The 25394-nt window shown below is 40.1% G+C and overlaps 1 protein-coding gene across 1 annotated transcript in view; it reads right to left on the bottom strand.

Annotated features, from left to right (window-relative positions):
* The window catches only part of LOC138326858 (acid-sensing ion channel 3-like), a 32715-nt gene extending 8011 nt beyond the window's left edge, over window positions 1-24704 (bottom strand). The window contains exons 1-6 of the mRNA XM_069272847.1: window positions 24255-24704; window positions 23409-23507; window positions 21071-21251; window positions 20350-20406; window positions 3779-3926; window positions 3001-3138 (exon numbers count right to left, since the gene is read on the bottom strand). Of these exons, the coding sequence (XP_069128948.1) occupies window positions 3001-3138; window positions 3779-3926; window positions 20350-20406; window positions 21071-21251; window positions 23409-23507; window positions 24255-24704 (1073 nt within the window). The remainder of the gene's footprint in view (window positions 1-3000; window positions 3139-3778; window positions 3927-20349; window positions 20407-21070; window positions 21252-23408; window positions 23508-24254) is intronic.
* Between the last annotated feature and the right edge of the window lie 690 nt (window positions 24705-25394).

Genomic DNA, 25394 nt, shown 5'->3' with positions numbered 1-25394 from the left:
GTTAAAGTTTGTTACCGCTATTTCTCAGAAAGTACAGAAGGGATCTTTCTCAAATTCCATATGTAGGTTCTCCTAGGACCCTAGTTGTGCATATTGCATTTTTAGACTGATCGCTGAACAAGATGGCCGACCTACTGGCGTCCGTCTTGGATTTTGATAGTTAAAGTTTGTTACCGCTATTTCTCAGAAAGTACAGAAGGGATCTTTCTCAAATGTGATATATATGTTCCCCTAGGACCCCAGTTGTGCATATTGCATTTTTGAATTGATCGGTCAACAAGATGGCCACCAGGCAGCCATCTTGGATTTTGATAGTTATTGCTATTTGTCTGCAATTACTGAAGGGATATCTCTCATATTTCATGTGTAGTTTCCCCTTGGACTTTAGTTGTGCATAGTACCTTTGGGACTGATTGGTCAACACGATGGCCAACCTGTCGCCATCTTGGATTTCACCGCTGATTCTCAGAAAGCAATAAAGCGATTTGTCTTAAATGTCATATGTTGTATATTTGAAAAAGTTTGAAAAGCAGGGAAAGATCCTTCTTTCCATTGTCAGACATAGATCATTCTATGGTGGGCGCCAAGATCCCTCTGGGATCTCTTGTTTACATGTCGGTATTATAATATGACCAGAATTTATTTCTACTGGGTCTGTCGAATACTCCATTCATTGTGATGTCTTTATGAAAACGAACATTAACAACACAACAAGAAAAGCTTTAAATACAATATATAATTACAATGTACAATATATTACGCTCGGGGGGGAATTTTCGCGAAAAATCAAGCGATTTACACGTAATTAGCCAAATCTCCCATCTGTTTACATTGCCACCTTTACAATAACGTTTATCTGGCGTGATAATTGTTATCAAATACATTTCCTTTTAATAAACTGGTGTTTAATTGTCTGAACCAATATAGGATTTAATGACCAATTCGGTTGTGAATTTAAAATAGAAACAATCAACATCTAGCAACATGTTTTGTTTCTGATATGTAGCACCGACAAAGCATGTGTAGGTGACTTAAGAGGCACATATTAGTAATAAATAAACACAGTACTTTATCATATTACAACTGACTACCATTCTACTAATTATGTAAAATCTGTACATTAACATCGCTCTATCACAGGAAATAGCGATACTTCATTGATTGATTTATAGTTTCAAAATTTTAGAATATGAAAACGACACTCATCGAAGCCACATGGCACATTGTCTATTTACATGTTCCTTTATCGGAAAACAACATTAATCCCATAAATATGCTTGTTTCACAATGGAAAAACCATGTGATAAATAACATAGCAGTTGGTAATCATTTATGTTTACACATACCAGTGTGTAAACATCTACGGCGCCTCTGATTGGTCAATTTCAAGATCTCTTGATTCGGAATGGCTCTCAACTTCGGGCTACTTTTCATAGCGCATTTTCTTTTAAATAGCACTGTACTCACTATTTAGCAGGTAGTTGCTTCTTCAAAGTCTCAAACAATGAAATATTGGCTCTCTATTTAGGCACTATATTTTATGGCGGAAAGATATCACTACACAATGTATGTTGGTAGGTTTCCTTGAATGAAGACGAGAAAATGGCCACCACGGTTGAAATATAAAACTAAAGTTATTGGATAGATAAGTTTCCCAAAGCGTGACTGTTATTTATAATGTTTATTTAAACTCTCGTTAGTTAATATTCAATTTTGAAAAGACGCTCGCTAAAGCTCGTGTTCTTTCAAAATTTGAAAATTAACTAACTCGAGTTTGATAAACATGATAAACAACAGCCACTTGTTAGGGAACCTATATTTAGCAGGTACACAGTATCCTAGGAACTGTTCTTAGGAACATACTTCCTGTAAAACCTTTATTTATAGAAAGAAACTTTCACCTATGGTTCAAATGATAGTTATAAAACTAAAGTTTCGGTCATCCATTGCCAATAAAGAAACGCATCGGGATTTCCTGCTGTTATCGGAAAGTTGGGTACAATTTGATGTACTGCATCATTGCATACCGCGCCGGTTCTCTGTCGTAATCTTTCTTATCAATTTGAACATCAAATCAAAGAAAAATTCTATAAGTTCCATTAAGGTACCAAAACTTGCGCCGATGAATAGCCCCATGTATCCTCCGATGGATGCTGCAATACACAAAATAGAACATATATTGTGCATAACATCAGAGACATAGATAATGTAATCAAATTACTATCTGAATCTCTGATTGCATTGATCTACTAATAAACCAATGTGATGTCCTACATATAGTCTATCTGATTGTGTCCAGTTAGCTTACAGCGAGAGGCATATTATGCTAACAGTGTCTACAGGAATCAATTACTAGCGAGATTTCTGGTAGATGACTGTAATGTCTGTATGAGATTTACTTTTTAAAGAAATCCGAAGCGGTTAGATAAAGTGACTATATAAAAATTATTAACTGAATAAAACCCGTAAATTGGAGTATCTAAGAACAACGTACCGACGAGATCCGAGGTTGCGAATTGTAGTATCAGTGGACCACTTACCGACGTGATCCGAGGTTGTGAATTATAGTATCTGTGGACCACTTACCGACGAGATCCGAGGTTGTGAACTGTAGTATCTGAAGACCACTTACCGACGAGATCCGAGGTTGTGAACTGTAGTATCTGAGAACCACTTACTGACGGGATCCGAAGGTGTGAACTACAGTATCTGTGAACCACTTACTGACGTGATCCGAAGGTGTGAACTATAGTATCTGTGGACCACTTACCGACTGGATCCGAGGTTGTGAACTGTAGTATCTGAGGACCACTTACCGGCGAGGTCCGAGGCTGTGAATTGTAGTATCTGTGAACCACTTACTGTAAGGATCCGAGGTTGTGAACTGTAGTATCTGCGGACCACTTACCGACTGGATCCGAGGTTGTGAACTGTAGTATCTGAGGACCACTTACCGACGAGGTCCGAGGTTGTAAACTGTAGTATCTGAGGACCACTTACCGGCGAGGTCCGAGGTTGTAAACTGTAGTATCTGTTGACCACTTACCGACGAGGTCCGAGGCCGTGAATTGTAGAATCTGCTCTCTCCTAAAATACATTGTACTATCCAGAAACACTTCCAGCATCAGGCCATTCTCTCTACAATGCAAAACGTACATTATTTTAATCCCTAGACATGGTTGATTGATAAAAGAGATCAGTTCTATTGCGATTTTTGAAACTTGATAAGAAAAGTTAGACAGGTTGTCTAAAAGAGTTTGTTTAAACAACCTTTATTGTCAACCTACATTCATATTTGACCACAGTATAGAAGAACTAAACACTATCATATTTGTTTACTTTATTTGCATAGATATAAGAACTGAATTAGGTTACACAGTTTAACATGTCTTTGTGAAGCTCGGTAACCTACAAGTTTAACTTTTGAAATCGTTTAACGTCATTTGAGTTTCCTACCATATTATATAAAATGATATGTTCAATGGATATCATCAAGTTTGTAATTTTTATCAGGGATGAGGTTTTGTATGATCGGAATTTCAACACGAGACGTGCCGCATAATCTTTATCGGGTCTTTATTTATGGATAGGGACATTTAATTTCGTTAAAAACTAACACATGTCCTTTTATTTGAAAATAAAAGATTTTAGCCTTCGAATAAAACCGTTTATAGCAAAAACCGATAAAAGGTAAGACAGTCATCTGATTATACCACCTTTGGATTAAGATAGATACCAAACGTGACCAAATTATGTCCATTCTTCAACTTTTACCTACTTCATGTATCCATAAGAGACATCCAGATTAGGAAAAGCGGCTTCCAGATATCCGGGGATCGGGAAGTTACCCTGGGACAGTTCGATGGAATATGACGTGGTTTCACACGGATAGCTGCATTCACAAGAAGTGTTCTTTGCGAAGGATTCTGTGCAAAACATCCCAGATATCATTATTATTTTTTTTTAGATGTAAAGCGGAATTGAACGTAAAATTATAAATGTCAGGTATCGAGAAACTCTTTACAAAGTACAGATAAGAATTGTGTTTAATACCTCCTAAAATAGTGTTTCATGTCGACATAAATCGTTTAAATATAAGAACATTCATTTAAATATGAATGGAGATAATTAGTTCTATGCATGAAATTCATTGTAAAATTTCTTTAATATCAAGTAACAAAATAAACAAATAAGCCTCGCATTGTTATTGGTAAAATTGAGATGAAATAAACCTGTAGTATATAATTCAAGCATCATTTATCAAATAGTAGATACATGCCTGTATTTTGAAGAAGTTGACGATTTAACATAATCCATTTATCCTCTTATCTATGGCTTTATTAGCAATAAATTAAGTAAAAAAAGGGTTGTTGCTTGTTCATTTTATAGATATGGAAAGACTTGAAATGATTGTTGGTGCATTTTGATTCCATGATAAAAGTTTAAAAAACAAAGCTAATACACAAGGTATTTGGATGTGACACAAAACTAAACAAATGCTGCTTTAGTGCATGGAATGTTCAGCCTGAACATTGAAAACAGATGATATTGTGTAATGCATAATAATAGAATTTAAGTATGCAATTGACATTGACTGATGCTTGTCAATGACGCACACAGATACCGTTAGGGTGTGATGATTGTGGAGTCCAGTGGAAAATGTCACCATGTTGTAGAGTTAGGAAGGAGATATGGTAACAGGTGAGATGATTGTGTCCAGTGTAACATGTCACCATCCTGTAGAGTTAGGAAGGAGATATGGTAACAGGTGAGATGATTGTGTCCAGTGTAACATGTCACCATGTTGTAGAGTTAGGAAGGAGATATGGTAACAGGTGAGATGATTGTGTCCAGTGTAACATGTCACCATGCTGTAGAGTTAGGAAGGAGATATGGTAACAGGTGAGATGATTGTGTCCAGTGTAACATGTCACCATGCTGTAGAGTTAGGAAGGAGATATGGTAACAGGTGGATGATTGTGTCCATGTAACATGTCACCATGAGTTAGGAAGGAGATATGGTAACAGGTGAGATGATTGTGTGTCCAGTGTAACATGTCACCATGTTGTAGAGTTAGGAAGGAGATATGGTAACAGGTGAGATGATTGTGTCCAGTGTAACATGTCACCATGTTGTAGAGTTAGGAAGGAGATATGGTAACAGGTGTGATGATTGTGTCCAGTGTAACATGTCACCATGCTGTAGAGTTAGGAAGGAGATATGGTAACAGGTGAGATGATTGTGTCCAGTGTAACATGTCACCATGTTGTAGAGTTAGGAAGGAGATATGGTAACAGGTGAGATGATTGTGTCCAGTGTAACATGTCACCATGCTGTAGAGTTAGGAAGGAGATATGGTAACAGGTGAGATGATTGTGTCCAGTGTAACATGTCACCATGCTGTAGAGTTAGGAAGGAGATATGGTAACAGGTGAGATGATTGTGTCCAGTGTAACATGTCACCATGTGTAGAGTTAGGAGGGAGATATGGTAACAGGTGAGATGATTGTGTCCAGTGTAACATGTCACCATGCTGTAGAGTTAGGAAGGAGATATGGTAACAGGTGAGATGATTGTGTCCAGTGTACATGTCACCATGTGTAGAGTTAGGAAGGAGATATGGTAACAGGTGAGATGATTGTGTCCAGTGTACATGTCACCATGCTGTAGAGTTAGGAAGGAGATATGGTAACAGGTGAGATGATTGTGTCCAGTGTAACATGTCACCATGTTGTAGAGTTAGGAAGGAGATATGGTAACAGGTGAGATGATTGTGTCCAGTGTAACATGTCACCATGTTGTAGAGTTAGGAAGGAGATATGGTAACAGGTGAGATGATTGTGTCCAGTGTAACATGTCACCATGCTGTAGAGTTAGGAAGGAGATATGGTAACAGGTGAGATGATTGTGGTGTCCAGTGTAACATGTCACCATGTTGTAGAGTTAGGAAGGAGATATGGTAACAGGTGAGATGATTGTGTCCAGTGTAACATGTCACCATCCTGTAGAGTTAGGAAGGAGATATGGTAACAGGTGAGATGATTGTGTCCAGTGTAACATGTCACCATCCTGTAGATTAGGAAGGAGATATGGTAACAGGTGAGATGATTGTGTCCAGTGTAACATGTCACCATGCTGTAGAGTTAGGAAGGAGATATGGTAACAGGTGAGATGATTGTGTCCAGTGTAACATGTCACCATGTTGTAGAGTTAGGAAGGAGATGTGGTAACAGGTGAGATTGAGATTGTGTCCAGTGTAACATGTCACCATGCTGTAGAGTTAGGAAGGAGATATGGTAACAGGTGAGATGATTGTGTCCAGTGTAACATGTCACCATGTTGTAGAGTTAGGAAGGAGATATGGTAACAGGTGAGATGATTGTGTCCAGTGTAACATGTCACCATGTTGTAGAGTTAGGAAGGAGATATGGTAACAGGTGAGATGATTGTGTCCAGTGTAACATGTCACCATGTTGTAGAGTTAGGAAGGAGATATGGTAACAGGTGAGATGATTGTGGTGTCCAGTGTAACATGTCACCATGTTGTAGAGTTAGGAAGGAGATATGGTAACAGGTGAGATGATTGTGTCCAGTGTAACATGTCACCATCCTGTAGAGTTAGGAAGGAGATATGGTAACAGGTGAGATGATTGTGTCCAGTGTAACATGTCACCATGTTGTAGAGTTAGGAAGGAGATATGGTAACAGGTGAGATGATTGTGGTGTCCAGTGTAACATGTCACCATGTTGTAGAGTTAGGAAGGAGATATGGTAACAGGTGAGATGATTGTGTCCAGTGTAACATGTCACCATCCTGTAGAGTTAGGAAGGAGATATGGTAACAGGTGAGATGATTGTGTCCAGTGTAACATGTCACCATGCTGTAGAGTTAGGAAGGAGATATGGTAACAGGTGAGATGATTGTGTCCAGTGTAACATGTCACCATGTTGTAGAGTTAGGAAGGAGATATGGTAACAGGTGAGATGATTGTGTCCAGTGTAACATGTCACCATGCTGTAGAGTTAGGAAGGAGATATGGTAACAGGTGAGATGATTGTGTCCAGTGTAACATGTCACCATGCTGTAGAGTTAGGAAGGAGATATGGTAACAGGTGAGATGATTGTGTCCAGTGTAACATGTCACCATGCTGTAGAGTTAGGAAGGAGATATGGTAACAGGTGAGATGATTGTGTCCAGTGTAACATGTCACCATGTTGTAGAGTTAGGAAGGAGATATGGTAACAGGTGAGATGATTGTGTCCAGTGTAACATGTCACCATGCTGTAGAGTTAGAGAGGAAGATATGGTAACAGGTGAGATGATTGTGTCCAGTGTAACATGTCACCATGTGTAGAGTTAGGAAGGAGATAGGTAACAGGAGATGATTGTGTAAACTGTCACCATTGTAAGTTAGGAAGAGATAGTAACAGGTGATGATTGTGTCCAGTGTAACATGTCACCATGTGTAGAGTTAGGAAGGAGATATGGTAACAGGTGAGATGATTGTGTCCAGTGTAACATGTCACCATGTGTAGAGTTAGGAAGGAGATATGGTAACAGGTGAGATGATTGTGTCCAGTGTAACATGTCACCATGTGTAGAGTTAGGAAGGAGATATGGTAACAGGTGAGATGATTGTGTCCAGTGTAACATGTCACCATGTGTGTAGAGTTAGGAAGGAGATATGGTAACAGGTGAGATGATTGTGTCCAGTGTAACATGTCACCATGCTGTAGAGTTAGGAAGGAGATATGGTAACAGGTGAGATGATTGTGTCCAGTGTAACATGTCACCATGTTGTAGAGTTAGGAAGGAGATATGGTAACAGGTGAGATGATTGTGTCCAGTGTAACATGTCACCATGTTGTAGAGTTAGGAAGGAGATATGGTAACAGGTGAGATGATTGTGTCCAGTGTAACATGTCACCATCTGTAGAGTTAGGAAGGAGATATGGTAACAGGTGAGATGATTGTGTCCAGTGTAACATGTCACCATCCTGTAGAGTTAGGAAGGAGATATGGTAACAGGTGAGATGATTGTGTCCAGTGTAACATGTCACCATGTTGTAGAGTTAGGAAGGAGATATGGTAACAGGTGAGATGATTGTGTCCAGTGTAACATGTCACCATGTTGTAGAGTTAGGAAGGAGATATGGTAACAGGTGAGATGATTGTGTCCAGTGTAACATGTCACCATGCTGTAGAGTTAGGAAGGAGATATGGTAACAGGTGAGATGATTGTGTCCAGTGTAACATGTCACCATGTTGTAGAGTTAGGAAGGAGATATGGTAACAGGTGAGATGATTGTGTCCAGTGTAACATGTCACCATGTTGTAGAGTTAGGAAGGAGATATGGTAACAGGTGAGATGATTGTGTCCAGTGTAACATGTCACCATGCTGTAGAGTTAGGAAGGAGATATGGTAACAGGTGAGATGATTGTGTCCAGTGTAACATGTCACCATCCTGTAGAGTTAGGAAGGAGATATGGTAACAGGTGAGATGATTGTGTCCAGTGTAACATGTCACCATGCTGTAGAGTTAGGAAGGAGATATGGTAACAGGTGAGATGATTGTGTCCAGTGTAACATGTCACCATGCTGTAGAGTTAGGAAGGAGATATGGTAACAGGTGAGATGATTGTGTCCAGTGTAACATGTCACCATGTGTAGAGTTAGGAAGGAGATATGGTAACAGGTGAGATGATTGTGTCCAGTGTAACATGTCACCATGTGTAGAGTTAGGAAGGAGATATGGTACAGGTGAGATGATTGTGTCCAGTGTAACATGTCACCATGTTGTAGAGTTAGGAAGGAGATATGGTAACAGGTGAGATGATTGTGTCCAGTGTAACATGTCACCATCCTGTAGAGTTAGGAAGGAGATATGGTAACAGGTGAGATGATTGTGGTGTCCAGTGTAACATGTCACCATGTTGTAGAGTTAGGAAGGAGATATGGTAACAGGTGAGATGATTGTGTCCAGTGTAACATGTCACCATGCTGTAGAGTTAGGAAGGAGATATGGTAACAGGTGAGATGATTGTGTCCAGTGTAACATGTCACCATGCTGTAGAGTTAGGAAGGAGATAGGAACAGGTGAGATTGATTGTGTCCAGTGTAACATGTCACCATGCTGTAGAGTTAGGAAGGAGATATGGTAACAGGTGAGATGATTGTGTCCAGTGTAACATGTCACCATCCTGTAGAGTTAGGAAGGAGATATGGTAACAGGTGAGATGATTGTGTCCAGTGTAACATGTCACCATGCTGTAGAGTTAGGAAGGAGATATGGTAACAGGTGAGATGATTGTGTCCAGTGTAACCTGTCACCATGCTGTAGAGTTAGGAAGGAGATATGGTAACAGGTGAGATGATTGTGGTGTCCAGTGTAACATGTCACCATGTTGTAGAGTTAGGAAGGAGATATGGTAACAGGTGAGATGATTGTGTCCAGTGTAACCTGTCACCATCCTGTAGAGTTAGGAAGGAGATATGGTAACAGGTGAGATGATTGTGTCCAGTGTAACATGTCACCATGCTGTAGAGTTAGGAAGGAGATATGGTAACAGGTGAGATGATTGTGTCCAGTGTAACATGTCACCATGTTGTAGAGTTAGGAAGGAGATATGGTAACAGGTGAGATGATTGTGTCCAGTGTAACATGTCACCATGTTGTAGAGTTAGGAAGGAGATATGGTAACAGGTGAGATGATTGTGTGTCCAGTGTAACATGTCACCATGTTGTAGAGTTAGGAAGGAGATATGGTAACAGGTGAGATGATTGTGGTGTCCAGTGTAACATGTCACCATGTTGTAGAGTTAGGAAGGAGATATGGTAACAGGTGAGATGATTGTGTCCAGTGTAACATGTCACCATGTTGTAGAGTTAGGAAGGAGATATGGTAACAGGTGAGATGATTGTGTCCAGTGTAACATGTCACCATGCTGTAGAGTTAGGAAGGAGATATGGTAACAGGTGAGATGATTGTGTCCAGTGTAACATGTCACCATGCTGTAGAGTTAGGAAGGAGATATGGTAACAGGTGAGATGATTGTGTCCAGTGTAACATGTCACCATGCTGTAGAGTTAGGAAGGAGATATGGTAACAGGTGAGATGATTGTGTCCAGTGTAACATGTCACCATCCTGTAGAGTTAGGAAGGAGATATGGTAACAGGTGAGATGATTGTGTCCAGTGTAACATGTCACCATGCTGTAGAGTTAGGAAGGAGATATGGTAACAGGTGAGATGATTGTGTCCAGTGTAACCTGTCACCATGCTGTAGAGTTAGGAAGGAGATATGGTAACAGGTGAGATGATTGTGTCCAGTGTAACATGTCACCATGCTGTAGAGTTAGGAAGGAGATATGGTAACAGGTGAGATGATTGTGTCCAGTGTAACATGTCACCATGTTGTAGAGTTAGGAAGGAGATATGGTAACAGGTGAGATGATTGTGTCCAGTGTAACATGTCACCATGCTGTAGAGTTAGGAAGGAGATATGGTAACAGGTGAGATGATTGTGTCCAGTGTAACATGTCACCATGCTGTAGAGTTAGGAAGGAGATATGGTAACAGGTGAGATGATTGTGTCCAGTGTAACATGTCACCATGCTGTAGAGTTAGGAAGGAGATATGGTAACAGGTGAGATGATTGTGTCCAGTGTAACATGTCACCATGTTGTAGAGTTAGGAAGGAGATATGGTAACAGGTGAGATGATTGTGTCCAGTGTAACATGTCACCATGCTGTAGAGTTAGGAAGGAGATATGGTAACAGGTGAGATGATTGTGTCCAGTGTAACATGTCACCATGTGTAGAGTTAGGAAGGAGATATGGTAACAGGTGAGATGATTGTGCCAGTGTAACATGTCACCATTGTAGAGTTAGGAAGGAGATATGGTAACAGGTGAGATGATTGTGTCCAGTGTAACATGTCACCATGCTGTAGAGTTAGGAAGGAGATATGGTAACAGGTGAGATGATTGTGTCCAGTGTAACATGTCACCATGTGTAGAGTTAGGAAGGAGATATGGTAACAGGTGAGATGATTGTGTCCAGTGTAACATGTCACCATCTGTAGAGTTAGGAAGGAGATATGGTAACAGGTGAGATGATTGTGTCCAGTGTAACATGTCACCATGCTGTAGAGTTGGAGGAGAGGTAACAGTGGTAACATCAATGAGAGATGGAGGAGATAAATGAAGTGATTGTGTCCAGTGTAACTGTCACCATGCTGTAGAGTTAGGAAGGAGATATGGTAACAGGTGAGATGATTGTGTCCAGTGTAACATGTCACCATGCTGTAGAGTTAGGAAGGAGATATGGTAACAGGTGAGATGATTGTGTCCAGTGTAACATGTCACCATGTTGTAGAGTTAGGAAGGAGATATGGTAACAGGTGAGATGATTGTGTCCAGTGTAACATGTCACCATGCTGTAGAGTTAGGAAGGAGATATGGTAACAGGTGAGATGATTGTGTCCAGTGTAACATGTCACCATGCTGTAGAGTTAGGAAGGAGATATGGTAACAGGTGAGATGATTGTGTCCAGTGTAACATGTCACCATGTTGTAGAGTTAGGAAGGAGATATGGTAACAGGTGAGATGATTGTGTCCAGTGTAACCTGTCACCATGCTGTAGAGTTAGGAAGGAGATATGGTAACAGGTGAGATGATTGTGTCCAGTGTAACATGTCACCATGTAGAGTTAGGAAGGAGATATGGTAACAGGTGAGATGATTGTGTCCAGTGTAACATGTCACCATGCTGTAGAGTTAGGAAGGAGATATGGTAACAGGTGAGATGATTGTGTCCAGTGTAACCTGTCACCATGTTGTAGAGTTAGGAAGGAGATATGGTAACAGGTGAGATGATTGTGTCCAGTGTAACCTGTCACCATGCTGTAGAGTTAGGAAGGAGATATGGTAACAGGTGAGATGATTGTGTCCAGTGTAACATGTCACCATGTTGTAGAGTTAGGAAGGAGATATGGTAACAGGTGAGATGATTGTGTCCAGTGTAACATGTCACCATGCTGTAGAGTTAGGAAGGAGATATGGTAACAGGTGAGATGATTGTGTCCAGTGTAACATGTCACCATGTGTAGAGTTAGGAAGGAGATATGGTAACAGGTGAGATGATTGTGTCCAGTGTAACATGTCACCATGCTGTAGAGTTAGGAAGAGATAGTACAGTGAATAGGTAAGGTGGTGAGATGATGTGTCAGTGTACTGTCACCATGGTAGAGTTAGGAAGGAGATATGGTAACAGGTGAGATGATTGTGTCCAGTGTAACATGTCACCATGTTGTAGAGTTAGGAAGGAGATATGGTAACAGGTGAGATGATTGTGTCCAGTGTAACATGTCACCATGCTGTAGAGTTAGGAAGGAGATATGGTAACAGGTGAGATGATTGTGGTGTCCAGTGTAACATGTCACCATGTTGTAGAGTTAGGAAGGAGATATGGTAACAGGTGAGATGATTGTGTCCAGTGTAACATGTCACCATGTTGTAGAGTTAGGAAGGAGATATGGTAACAGGTGAGATGATTGTGTCCAGTGTAACATGTCACCATGTTGTAGAGTTAGGAAGGAGATATGGTAACAGGTGAGATGATTGTGTCCAGTGTAACATGTCACCATGTTGTAGAGTTAGGAAGGAGATATGGTAACAGGTGAGATGATTGTGGTGTCCAGTGTAACATGTCACCATGTTGTAGAGTTAGGAAGGAGATATGGTAACAGGTGAGATGATTGTGTCCAGTGTAACATGTCACCATGCTGTAGAGTTAGGAAGGAGATATGGTAACAGGTGAGATGATTGTGTGTCCAGTGTAACATGTCACCATGCTGTAGAGTTAGGAAGGAGATATGGTAACAGGTGAGATGATTGTGTCCAGTGTAACATGTCACCATGTTGTAGAGTTAGGAAGGAGATATGGTAACAGGTGAGATGATTGTGTCCAGTGTAACATGTCACCATGTGTAGAGTTAGGAAGGAGATATGGTAACAGGTGAGATGATTGTGTCCAGTGTAACATGTCACCATGTGTAGAGTTAGGAAGGAGATATGGTAACAGGTGAGATGATTGTGTCCAGTGTAACATGTCACCATGCTGTAGAGTTAGGAAGGAGATATGGTAACAGGTGAGATGATTGTGTCCAGTGTAACATGTCACCATGTTGTAGAGTTAGGAAGGAGATATGGTAACAGGTGAGATGATTGTGTCCAGTGTAACATGTCACCATGCTGTAGAGTTAGGAAGGAGATATGGTAACAGGTGAGATGATTGTGTCCAGTGTAACATGTCACCATGCTGTAGAGTTAGGAAGGAGATATGGTAACAGGTGAGATGATTGTGTCCAGTGTAACATGTCACCATCCTGTAGAGTTAGGAAGGAGATATGGTAACAGGTGAGATGATTGTGTCCAGTGTAACATGTCACCATGCTGTAGAGTTAGGAAGGAGATATGGTAACAGGTGAGATGATTGTGTCCAGTGTAACATGTCACCATGCTGTAGAGTTAGGAAGGAGATATGGTAACAGGTGAGATGATTGTGTCCAGTGTAACATGTCACCATGTTGTAGAGTTAGGAAGGAGATATGGTAACAGGTGAGATGATTGTGTCCAGTGTAACATGTCACCATGCTGTAGAGTTAGGAAGGAGATATGGTAACAGGTGAGATGATTGTGTCCAGTGTAACATGTCACCATGCTGTAGAGTTAGGAAGGAGATATGGTAACAGGTGAGATGATTGTGTCCAGTGTAACATGTCACCATGTTGTAGAGTTAGGAAGGAGATATGGTAACAGGTGAGATGATTGTGTCCAGTGTAACATGTCACCATGTGTGTAGAGTTAGGAAGGAGATATGGTAACAGGTGAGATGATTGTGTCCAGTGTAACATGTCACCATGCTGTAGAGTTAGGAAGGAGATATGGTAACAGGTGAGATGATTGTGTCCAGTGTAACATGTCACCATGTGTAGAGTTAGGAAGGAGATATGGTAACAGGTGAGATGATTGTGTCCAGTGTAACATGTCACCATGTGTAGAGTTAGGAAGGAGATATGGTAACAGGTGAGATGATTGTGTCCAGTGTAACATGTCACCATGTGTAGAGTTAGGAAGGAGATATGGTAACAGGTGAGATGATTGTGTCCAGTGTAACATGTCACCATGCTGTAGAGTTAGGAAGGAGATATGGTAACAGGTGAGATGATTGTGTCCAGTGTAACATGTCACCATGCTGTAGAGTTAGGAAGGAGATATGGTAACAGGTGAGATGATTGTGTCCAGTGTAACATGTCACCATGCTGTAGAGTAAGGAAGGAGATATGGTAACAGGTGAGATGATTGTGTCCAGTGTAACATGTCACCATGCTGTAGAGTTAGGAAGGAGATATGGTAACAGGTGAGATGATTGTGTCCAGTGTAACATGTCACCATGGTAGAGTTAGGAAGGAGATATGGTAACAGGTGAGATGATTGTGTCCAGTGTAACATGTCACCATGTTGTAGAGTTAGGAAGGAGATATGGTAACAGGTGAGATGATTGTGTCCAGTGTAACATGTCACCATCCTGTAGAGTTAGGAAGGAGATATGGTAACAGGTGAGATGATTGTGTCCAGTGTAACATGTCACCATGCTGTAGAGTTAGGAAGGAGATATGGTAACAGGTGAGATGATTGTGTCCAGTGTAACATGTCACCATCCTGTAGAGTTAGGAAGGAGATATGGTAACAGGTGAGATGATTGTGTCCAGTGTAACATGTCACCATGCTGTAGAGTTAGGAAGGAGATATGGTAACAGGTGAGATGATTGTGTCCAGTGTAACATGTCACCATGCTGTAGAGTTAGGAAGGAGATATGGTAACAGGTGAGATGATTGTGTCCAGTGTAACATGTCACCATGCTGTAGAGTTAGGAAGGAGATATGGTAACAGGTGAGATGATTGTGTCCAGTGTAACATGTCACCATGCTGTAGAGTTAGGAAGGAGATATGGTAACAGGTGAGATGATTGTGTCCAGTGTAACATGTCACCATGCTGTAGAGTTAGGAAGGAGATATGGTAACAGGTGAGATGATTGTGGTGTCCGGTGTAACATGTCACCATGTTGTAGAGTTAGGAAGGAGATATGGTAACAGGTGAGATGATTGTGGTGTCCAGTGTAACATGTCACCATCCTGTAGAGTTAGGAAGGAGATATGGTAACAGGTGAGATGATTGTGTCCAGTGTAACATGTCACCATGTTGTAGAGTTAGGAAGGAGATATGGTAACAGGTGAGATGATTGTGTCCAGTGTAACATGTCACCATGTTGTAGAGTTAGGAAGGAGATATGGTAACAGGTGAGATGATTGTGTCCAGTGTAACATGTCACCATCCTGTAGAGTTAGGAAGGAGATATGGTAACAGGTGAGATGATTGTGTCCAGTGTAACATGTCACCCATGCTGTAGAGTTAGGAAGGAGATATGGTAACAGGTGAGATGATTGTGTCCAGTGTAACATGTCACCATGCTGTAGAGTTAGGAAGGAGATATGGTAACAGGTGAGATGATTGTGTCCAGTGTAACATGTCACCATGCTGTAGAGTTAGGAAGGAGATATGGTAACAGGTGAGATGATTGTGTCCAGTGTAACATGTCACCATGCTGTAGAGTTAGGAAGGAGATATGGTAACAGGTGAGATGATTGTGTCCAGTGTAACATGTCACCATCCTGTAGAGTTAGGAAGGAGATATGGTAACAGGTGAGATGATTGTGTCCAGTGTAACATGTCACCATGCTGTAGAGTTAGGAAGGAGATATGGTAACAGGTGAGATGATTGTGTCCAGTGTAACATGTCACCATGCTGTAGAGTTAGGAAGGAGATATGGTAACAGGTGAGATGATTGTGTCCAGTGTAACATGTCACCATGCTGTAGAGTTAGGAAGGAGATATGGTAACAGGTGAGATGATTGTGTCCAGTGTAACATGTCACCATGCTGTAGAGTTAGGAAGGAGATATGGTAACAGGTGAGATGATTGATGTGTGTCCAGTGTAACATGTCACCATCCTGTAGAGTTAGGAAGGAGATATGGTAACAGGTGAGATGATTGTGTCCAGTGTAACATGTCACCATCCTGTAGAGTTAGGAAGGAGATATGGTAACAGGTGAGATGATTGTGTCCAGTGTAACATGTCACCATGCTGTAGAGTTAGGAAGGAGATATGGTAAAGGTGAGATGATTGTGTCCAGTGTAACATGTGTAGAGTTAGGAAGGAGATATGGTAACAGGTGAGATGATTGTGTCCAGTGTAACATGTCACCATCTGTAGAGTTAGGAAGGAGATATGGTAACAGGTGAGATGATTGTGTCCAGTGTAACATGTCACCATGCTGTAGAGTTAGGAAGGAGATATGGTAACAGGTGAGATGATTGTGTCCAGTGTAACATGTCACCATGTTGTAGAGTTAGGAAGGAGATATGGTAACAGGTGAGATGATTGTGTCCAGTGTAACATGTCACCATGTGTAGAGTTAGGAAGGAGATATGGTAACAGGTGAGATGATTGTGTCCAGTGTAACATGTCACCATGTGTAGAGTTAGGAAGGAGATATGGTAACAGGTGAGATGATTGTGTCCAGTGTAACATGTCACCATGTGTAGAGTTAGGAAGGAGATATGGTAACAGGTGAGATGATTGTGTGTCCAGTGTAACATGTCACCATGCTGTAGAGTTAGGAAGGAGATATGGTAACAGGTGAGATGATTGTGTCCAGTGTAACATGTCACCATGTTGTAGAGTTAGGAAGGAGATATGGTAACAGGTGAGATGATTGTGTCCAGTGTAACATGTCACCATGTTGTAGAGTTAGGAAGGAGATATGGTAACAGGTGAGATGATTGTGTCCAGTGTAACATGTCACCATGCTGTAGAGTTAGGAAGGAGATATGGTAACAGGTGAGATGATTGTGTCCAGTGTAACATGTCACCATGTTGTAGAGTTAGGAAGGAGATATGGTAACAGGTGAGATGATTGTGTCCAGTGTAACATGTCACCATCCTGTAGAGTTAGGAAGGAGATATGGTAACAGGTGAGATGATTGTGTCCAGTGTAACATGTCACCATGTTTTAGAGTTAGGAAGGAGATATGGTAACAGGTGAGATGATTGTGTCCAGTGTAACATGTCACCATGTTGTAGAGTTAGGAAGGAGATATGGTAACAGGTGAGATGATTGTGTCCAGTGTAACATGTCACCATGTTGTAGAGTTAGGAAGGAGATATGGTAACAGGTGAGATGATTGTGTCCAGTGTAACATGTCACCATGTTGTAGAGTTAGGAAGGAGATATGGTAACAGGTGAGATGATTGTGGTGTCCAGTGTAACATGTCACCATGTTGTAGAGTTAGGAAGGAGATATGGTAACAGGTGAGATGATTGTGTCCAGTGTAACATGTCACCATGTTGTAGAGTTAGGAAGGAGATATGGTAACAGGTGAGATGATTGTGTCCAGTGTAACATGTCACCATGTTGTAGAGTTAGGAAGGAGATATGGTAACAGGTGAGATGATTGTGGTGTCCAGTGTAACATGTCACCATGTTGTAGAGTTAGGAAGGAGATATGGTCTATGGTAACAGGTGAGATGATTGTGTCCAGTGTAACATGTCACCATGTTGTAGAGTTAGGAAGGAGATATGGTAACAGGTGAGATGATTGTGGTGTCCAGTGTAACATGTCACCATGTTGTAGAGTTAGGAAGGAGATATGGTAACAGGTGAGATGATTGTGTCCAGTGTAACATGTCACCATGTTGTAGAGTTAGGAAGGAGATATGGTAACAGGTGAGATGATTGTGTCCAGTGTAACATGTCACCATGTTGTAGAGTTAGGAAGGAGATATGGTAACAGGTGAATGATTGTGTCCTGTAACATGTCACCATGCTGTAGAGTTAGGAAGGAGATATGGTAACAGGTGAGATGATTGTGTCCAGTGTAACATGTCACCATCCTGTAGAGTTAGGAAGGAGATATGGTAACAGGTGAGATGATTGTGTCCAGTGTAACATGTCACCATCCTGTAGAGTTAGGAAGGAGATATGGTAACAGGTGAGATGATTGTGTCCAGTGTAACATGTCACCATGCTGTAGAGTTAGGAAGGAGATATGGTAACAGGTGAGATGATTGTGTCCAACAATGTCACCATCTGTAGAGTTAGGAAGGAGATATGGTAACAGGTGAGATGATTGTGTCCAGTGTAACATGTCACCATGCTGTAGAGTTAGGAAGGAGATATGGTAACAGGTGAGATGATTGTGTCCAGTGTAACATGTCACCATGCTGTAGAGTTAGGAAGGAGATATGGTAACAGGTGAGATGATTGTGGTGTCCAGTGTAACATGTCACCATGTTGTAGAGTTAGGAAGGAGATATGGTAACAGGTGAGATGATTGTGTCCAGTGTAACATGTCACCATGTGTAGAGTTAGGAAGGAGATATGGTAACAGGTGAGATGATTGTGTCCAGTGTAACATGTCACCATGTTGTAGAGTTAGGAAGGAGATATGGTAACAGGTGAGATGATTGTGTCCAGTGTAACCTGTCACCATGCTGTAGAGTTAGGAAGGAGATATGGTAACAGGTGAGATGATTGTGTCCAGTGTAACATGTCACCATGCTGTAGAGTTAGGAAGGAGATATGGTAACAGGTGAGATGATTGTGTCCAGTGTAACATGTCACCATGTTGTAGAGTTAGGAAGGAGATATGGTAACAGGTGAGATGATTGTGTCCAGTGTAACATGTCACCATGTTGTAGAGTTAGGAAGGAGATATGGTAACAGGTGAGATGATTGTGTCCAGTGTAACATGTCACCATGCTGTAGAGTTAGGAAGGAGATATGGTAACAGGTGAGATGATTGTGTCCAGTGTAACATGTCACCATGTGTAGAGTTAGGAAGGAGATATGGTAACAGGTGAGATATTTGTCCATGTAACATGTCACCATGTTGTAGAGTTAGGAAGGAGATATGGTAACAGGTGAGATGATTGTGTCCAGTGTAACATGTCACCATGTGTGAGTTGGAAGGAGATATGGTAACAGGTGAGATGATGTGTCCAGTGTAACATGTCACCATGTTGTAGAGTTAGGAAGGAGATATGGTAACAGGTGAGATGATTGTGTCCAGTGTAACATGTCACCATGTTGTAGAGTTAGGAAGGAGATATGGTAACAGGTGAGATGATTGTGTGTCCAGTGTAACATGTCACCATGCTGTAGAGTTAGGAAGGAGATATGGTAACAGGTGAGATGATTGTGTGTCCAGTGTAACATGTCACCATGCTGTAGAGTTAGGAAGGAGATATGGTAACAGGTGAGATGATTGTGTCCAGTGTAACATGTCACCATGCTGTAGAGTTAGGAAGGAGATATGGTAACAGGTGAGATGATTGTGGTGTCCAGTGTAACATGTCACCATGTTGTAGAGTTAGGAAGGAGATATGGTAACAGGTGAGATGATTGTGTCCAGTGTAACATGTCACCATGCTGTAGAGTTAGGAAGGAGATATGGTAACAGGTGAGATGATTGTGTCCAGTGTAACCTGTCACCATGCTGTAGAGTTAGGAAGGAGATATGGTAACAGGTGAGATGATTGTGTCCAGTGTAACATGTCACCATGCTGTAGAGTTAGGAAGGAGATATGGTAACAGGTGAGATGATTGTGTCCAGTGTAACATGTCACCATGTTGTAGAGTTAGGAAGGAGATATGGTAACAGGTGAGATGATTGTGGTGTCCAGTGTAACATGTCACCATGCTGTAGAGTTAGGAAGGAGATATGGTAACAGGTGAGATGATTGTGGTGTCCAGTGTAACATGTCACCATGCTGTAGAGTTAGGAAGGAGATATGGTAACAGGTGAGATGATTGTGTCCAGTGTAACATGTCACCATGCTGTAGAGTTAGGAAGGAGATATGGTAACAGGTGAGATGATTGTGTCCAGTGTAACATGTCACCATGCTGTAGAGTTAGGAAGGAGATATGGTAACAGGTGTGATGATTGTGTCCAGTGTAACATGTCACCATGTTGTAGAGTTAGGAAGGAGATATGGTAACAGGTGAGATGATTGTGTCCAGTGTAACATGTCACCATCCTGTAGAAGGTAGAAGAGATATCGTAACAGGTGTGATGATTGTGGTGTCAGGTGTAACATGTCACCATGCTGTAGAGGTAGAAAGAAGATATCGTAACAGGTGTGATGATTGTGGTGTCCAGTGTAACATGTCACCATCCTGTAGAGTTAGGAAGGAGATATGGTAACAGTCACTTACGTACAGCCTCGTCGTAACAATTCACCATCTGGAACACATCACAGATTGGTCCGTCTCCTACAATGTAAATGTCTTTCTTTAGGTACAATTGTCATAATATGTTTATTGTACTTGTCTATACGATGCGACACCTACATCATAGATAGGCCTAAAACAAAAGGTCGAAACAAAAGAGTTGTGATGTCCTCCACCGATATCTCTGATATTAAAGGTAAGTAACGACACATTGCTGCCGTCAATTAGATTTTTTAATCTAATCTAAAGTTATTATTGCTTAGTTATGCTATCATTGTATTAAGTTTGAACAAAATGTGCTGATGTTTTCTGAAGTTATCGTTTGGAAAACATTATTTTGTGAAACAATTTATTTGTAGTTGACCTTTTGACTCCAAATTCAATCCTAAGCTGTATTATGCTACCATTGTGTGAAGTTTGATAAAATCCGTTGATTTTTTCTGAATTGATTGTCTAGAAATGATTTTTTTAAACAGTCTATTTTAGTAACAGTGATTGTAAATGACCTTTTAACCCAAAATTTAATCCCAAGCTGTATTTATTTCATATGATACCATTGTGTGAAGTGTGTAGTTCTCAAGTTACCATCTAATAAAGCAACAACATAAAGCGATTTAAACTACTTTGTCGCTAATTAGTTTGTGATGCACATCGAGTTCGATCATGGAAACTGTCGCTAAGACTTTTCATTAGATATGTTCCTTACCTGGCATGTACACCCCTTTACAGCCACAACTGTTCTGGACATGGTCAGTCAAACACTCCAGCTGACACGCTCCATAACTGTACTTCTTTATGTACTTTAGTGAGCGGACATAACCACGTGATTTAGTGTCGATGCAAAACTCATCACCAAAAGCTGGTACTGGATGCTTCAGAAAGGATGTCTGTAAACAAACGAACAGAAAAGATGTCTGTCAACAAACGAACAGAAAGAATATCTGTCAACAAACGAACAGAAAGGATATCTGTCAACAAACGAACAGAAAAGATGTCTGTCAACAAACGAACGTAAAGGATATCTGTAAACAAACGAACAGAAAGGATATCTGTCAACAAACGAACAGAAAGGATATCTGTCAACAAACGAACAGAAAGGATTTCTGTCAACAAACGAACAGTACGGATATCTGTCAACAAACGAACAGAAAGGATGTCTGTAAACAAGCGAACAAAAGGATATCTGTCAACAAACGAACAGAAAGGATATCTGTCAACAAACAAACAGAAAGGATGTATGTAAACAAACGAACAGAAAGGATGTCTGTCAACAAACGAACAGAAAGGATGTCTGTAAACAAACGAACAGAAAGGATGTCTGTAAACAAACGAACAGAAAGGATATCTGTAAACAAACGAACAGAAAGGATTCTGTAAACAAACGAACAGAAAGGATATCTGTAAACAAACGAACAGAAAGGATATCTGTCAACAAACGAACAGAAAGGATATCTGTCAACAAACAAACAGAAAGGATGCCTGTCAACAAACGAACAGAAAGGATGCCTGTAAACAAACGAACAGAAAGGATGTCTGTAAACAAACGAACAGAAAGGATGTCTGTAAACAAACGAACAGAAAGGATATCTGTAAACAAACGAACAGAAAGGATATCTGTCAACAAACGAACAGAAAGGATGCCTGTCAACAAACGAACAGAAAGGATTTCTGTAACAACCAAACAGAAAGGATGTCTCTAAACAAACGAATAGAAAGCATGTCTGTAAACAAACGAAAATAAAGGATACCTGTCAACATACGAACAGAAAGGATGTGTGTAAACAAACAAACAGAAAGGATGTCTGTAAACAAACGAACAGAAAGGATATCTGTAAACAAACGAACAGAAAGGATATCTGTCAACAAACGAACAGAAAGGATGCCTGTCAACAAACGAACAGAAAGGATTTCTGTAACAACCAAACAGAAAGGATGTCTCTAAACAAACGAATAGAAAGCATGTCTGTAAACAAACGAAAATAAAGGATACCTGTCAACATACGAACAGAAAGGATGTGTGTAAACAAACAAACAGAAAGGATGTCTATAAACAAACGAACAGAAAGAATGTCTGTCAACAAACGAACAGAAAGAATGTATGTAAACAAACGAACAGAAAGGATAACAAACGAAAAGAAAGAATGTCTGTAAACAAACGAACAGAAAGGATGTCTATAAACAAACGAACAGAAAGGATGTCTGTAAACAAACGAACAGAACGGATGCCTGTCAACAAACGAACAGAAAGGATGTCTGTAACAACCAAACAGAAAGGATGTCTGTAAACAAACGAATAGAAAGAATGTCTGTAAACAAACGAAAAGAAAGCATACCTGTCAACAAACGAACAGAAAGGATGCCTGTCAACAAACGAACAGAAAGGATGTCTGTCAACAAACGAACAGAAAGAATGTCTGTATACAAACGAACAGAAAGGATATTTGTTAATAAACGAACAGAAAGGATGTCTGTAAACAAATGAACAGAAATGATATCTGTAAACAACGAAAAGAAAGGATGTTTGTCAATAAATGAAAATGGATGTCTCCTATTCTGTTATTAGAGGCTCATTCGCTTTGGGAAACACCAACATTATTAATCCGATCAGGATCAATACTGTGAAAGCCGTCCTTAAATGGCTTTAAAAAGACTTTGCAAATCACAACGTGCCTACCCATGTAAATCTATAAGCATACTATGTATACAAAATCGTATCATTTTGTCCTAAATTCTTATTGTGCTGATTACATTTCTGTATATTGATTTTTAGTAACTACTGTGATAATGTGAAATCAACATTGTGCTTACTTGTTAAAAATTATTGTTGCGCTGTTCAAAACCCCCTTGCCAAAATGAGTATGTCTACATCGTATAAAAGGATAATTTAACTTAATAAAAACCTTTACTTAATAAAATGAATTAATAAAAACTTAGAAGAGGTAAAAACTATCAATAGGATTTACAATGAGAAAACGTAATCAATATGTGTCATTTTATGATCGAGCTGAAATTATCAATTATTTGCATTTAACATGAAAGGCTACCTTGTATTTTGTCACAGATATGAGGCTTGCTGTACCAAGTGTCAGAGCTAGGCCCAGCTCATCGATGTCTGGTTCCTCCTGTTCTGGGTGGACCAGCACCTGGTTAAATTAAAGCTATACATCATATACTACAGTAAAATGCATTTCTTAACTGATATGTGTGAGGCCCTTGTTTTTTCTCAGTTATTTAGTATTCTTAATTTCTATAACGTATGCAATTTACCGAATAATGTATATTCTATTGCTTTTCTTCAGAAAAAACAAGCCTGCGTCATGAATGTTGATATAATTCACACATAAATTCAGTTCAATGCTTTTTAATGTGACACTCGTCTGATTGCTGGTTATAGTGAATCTAAGCATAATTACTTAAATATGATTAACTCATTAATATATTTAACTTCTACATGGCTTATACATAGAAGTATAGCGCATGTAATTTTCTTACCTGCATGAGTTGATACATTTTTATAGTAAACTGTGTTATACTTTTTGACAACAACATCATCATCGATATTCCCGCAATTATCATCATTGTTGTTATATAAACCCACGGACTATAACATAGTTAAACTGGGGACATTTCAGGAAACAAAAACCCGGAATAATGACAGGCCCAATAAAGATTATAGAGAGCGACACCGAACTTCAAAGCGATAAAATGTACTATAGTTCGATTATTTGATGTATATCAAAAGACTGAACTACTTGTCTCATTTGTTGTGAAACACAGTGCATGCGGTTGTGTTATGACATAATCAAGCTAATATAAAGACAGTGATAGGTAACCGTGGACTATTAAGGGTGTAACAACAGCGGACAGGTAAGAAAACAACGATTCCATACTCTAAATCCGGCCCCAGCTCTGGAGGTAATGAGGGAATCAGAGACGTTAGAATGCAGAATGGCTGTGAGTCCCATTCCGCTGCCCACGCCGTTTGTCTCCGAAAGTTTTAATTTCTTCAGGGTAACGCAGGGTCCAGCACTTGTAATGCGTGTTGTGAAAATTGACTGACATGGAACTTCCTTATTCTGCCACAAACATAGCAAAAACATATCGAGCGCAGAATGATTGTGAAATATCCCCTCAATGTCAACACTCCTCGCCCAGTCGGTATCAAGGTTTTCGAAGTAGCGGCGGTCTTTTCTGTTGGCCATATAGGTTTTGGTGAGGAGCATGCGCAACTGAGCTTCTGGTACGTCACTTTGTTTGACAAGGTTGACGTCACAAATTGTCAGAGCGGGAAATTTTTTGTCTTCGTCAATGGCAGAATGTTCATTTAGTAAGGTTTCCATTTTTAGATATCGGGATATTTGGATATAGGACTGCCAGACAAGAAGTCCCAGCATAGCGCCAAGGAAGATAACCCACGACAACCTAGTGTGACAAAATGCAGGCATTATTTTCTACTCAGTGATTGTCTCAATCCTAGGTGATATGACATCAATAATAAACGCAGGAATTCGTCAACTTTTAACTTCTTCCCTATTCTCACTTTAGTTTTACATTCATACATTATTTTACATTTGTTTCTGCGAAAACAAAACAAGATATGCAATTTTACATTGATGAAGATAAAAATTTATTTCATTAATTACATCCCATCACAATTGCTAAAGTAATGGCAATATGGTCTGACTATTGGTATTTCTTCTGAGGTAAGCAGATTAATTAATTAGCCACAACGTTCACTTTTCGAAATTTTAGTTACACTTAAGTTTACACTAAAAAGATTGGTTTTTCTAACTATAAATATTGTCTCAAGGACTATATAAAAAGACGGCTGAATAATACGGACAAACTAAATTAATACCAGACAGCGGATATCTATCTATCAGTAGTAAAGCAGAACTGCTTCTTAAATTATCTTTTGCATGGCTAAAATTAGAAAAAATATCACCTTCTCACCGGCGATGAGGCGGCCTTGGCAGTCCTTGAAAGGCAATGTAGGGTCGTGGATGACGTATAGCTGTTCCATACATCAA

The sequence above is a fragment of the Argopecten irradians genome, chromosome 7, assembly GCF_041381155.1.
Source record: "Argopecten irradians isolate NY chromosome 7, Ai_NY, whole genome shotgun sequence".
Classification (NCBI taxonomy): Eukaryota; Metazoa; Mollusca; class Bivalvia; order Pectinida; family Pectinidae; genus Argopecten; species Argopecten irradians.
This window is presented reverse-complemented; position numbering and strand designations above follow the sequence as displayed.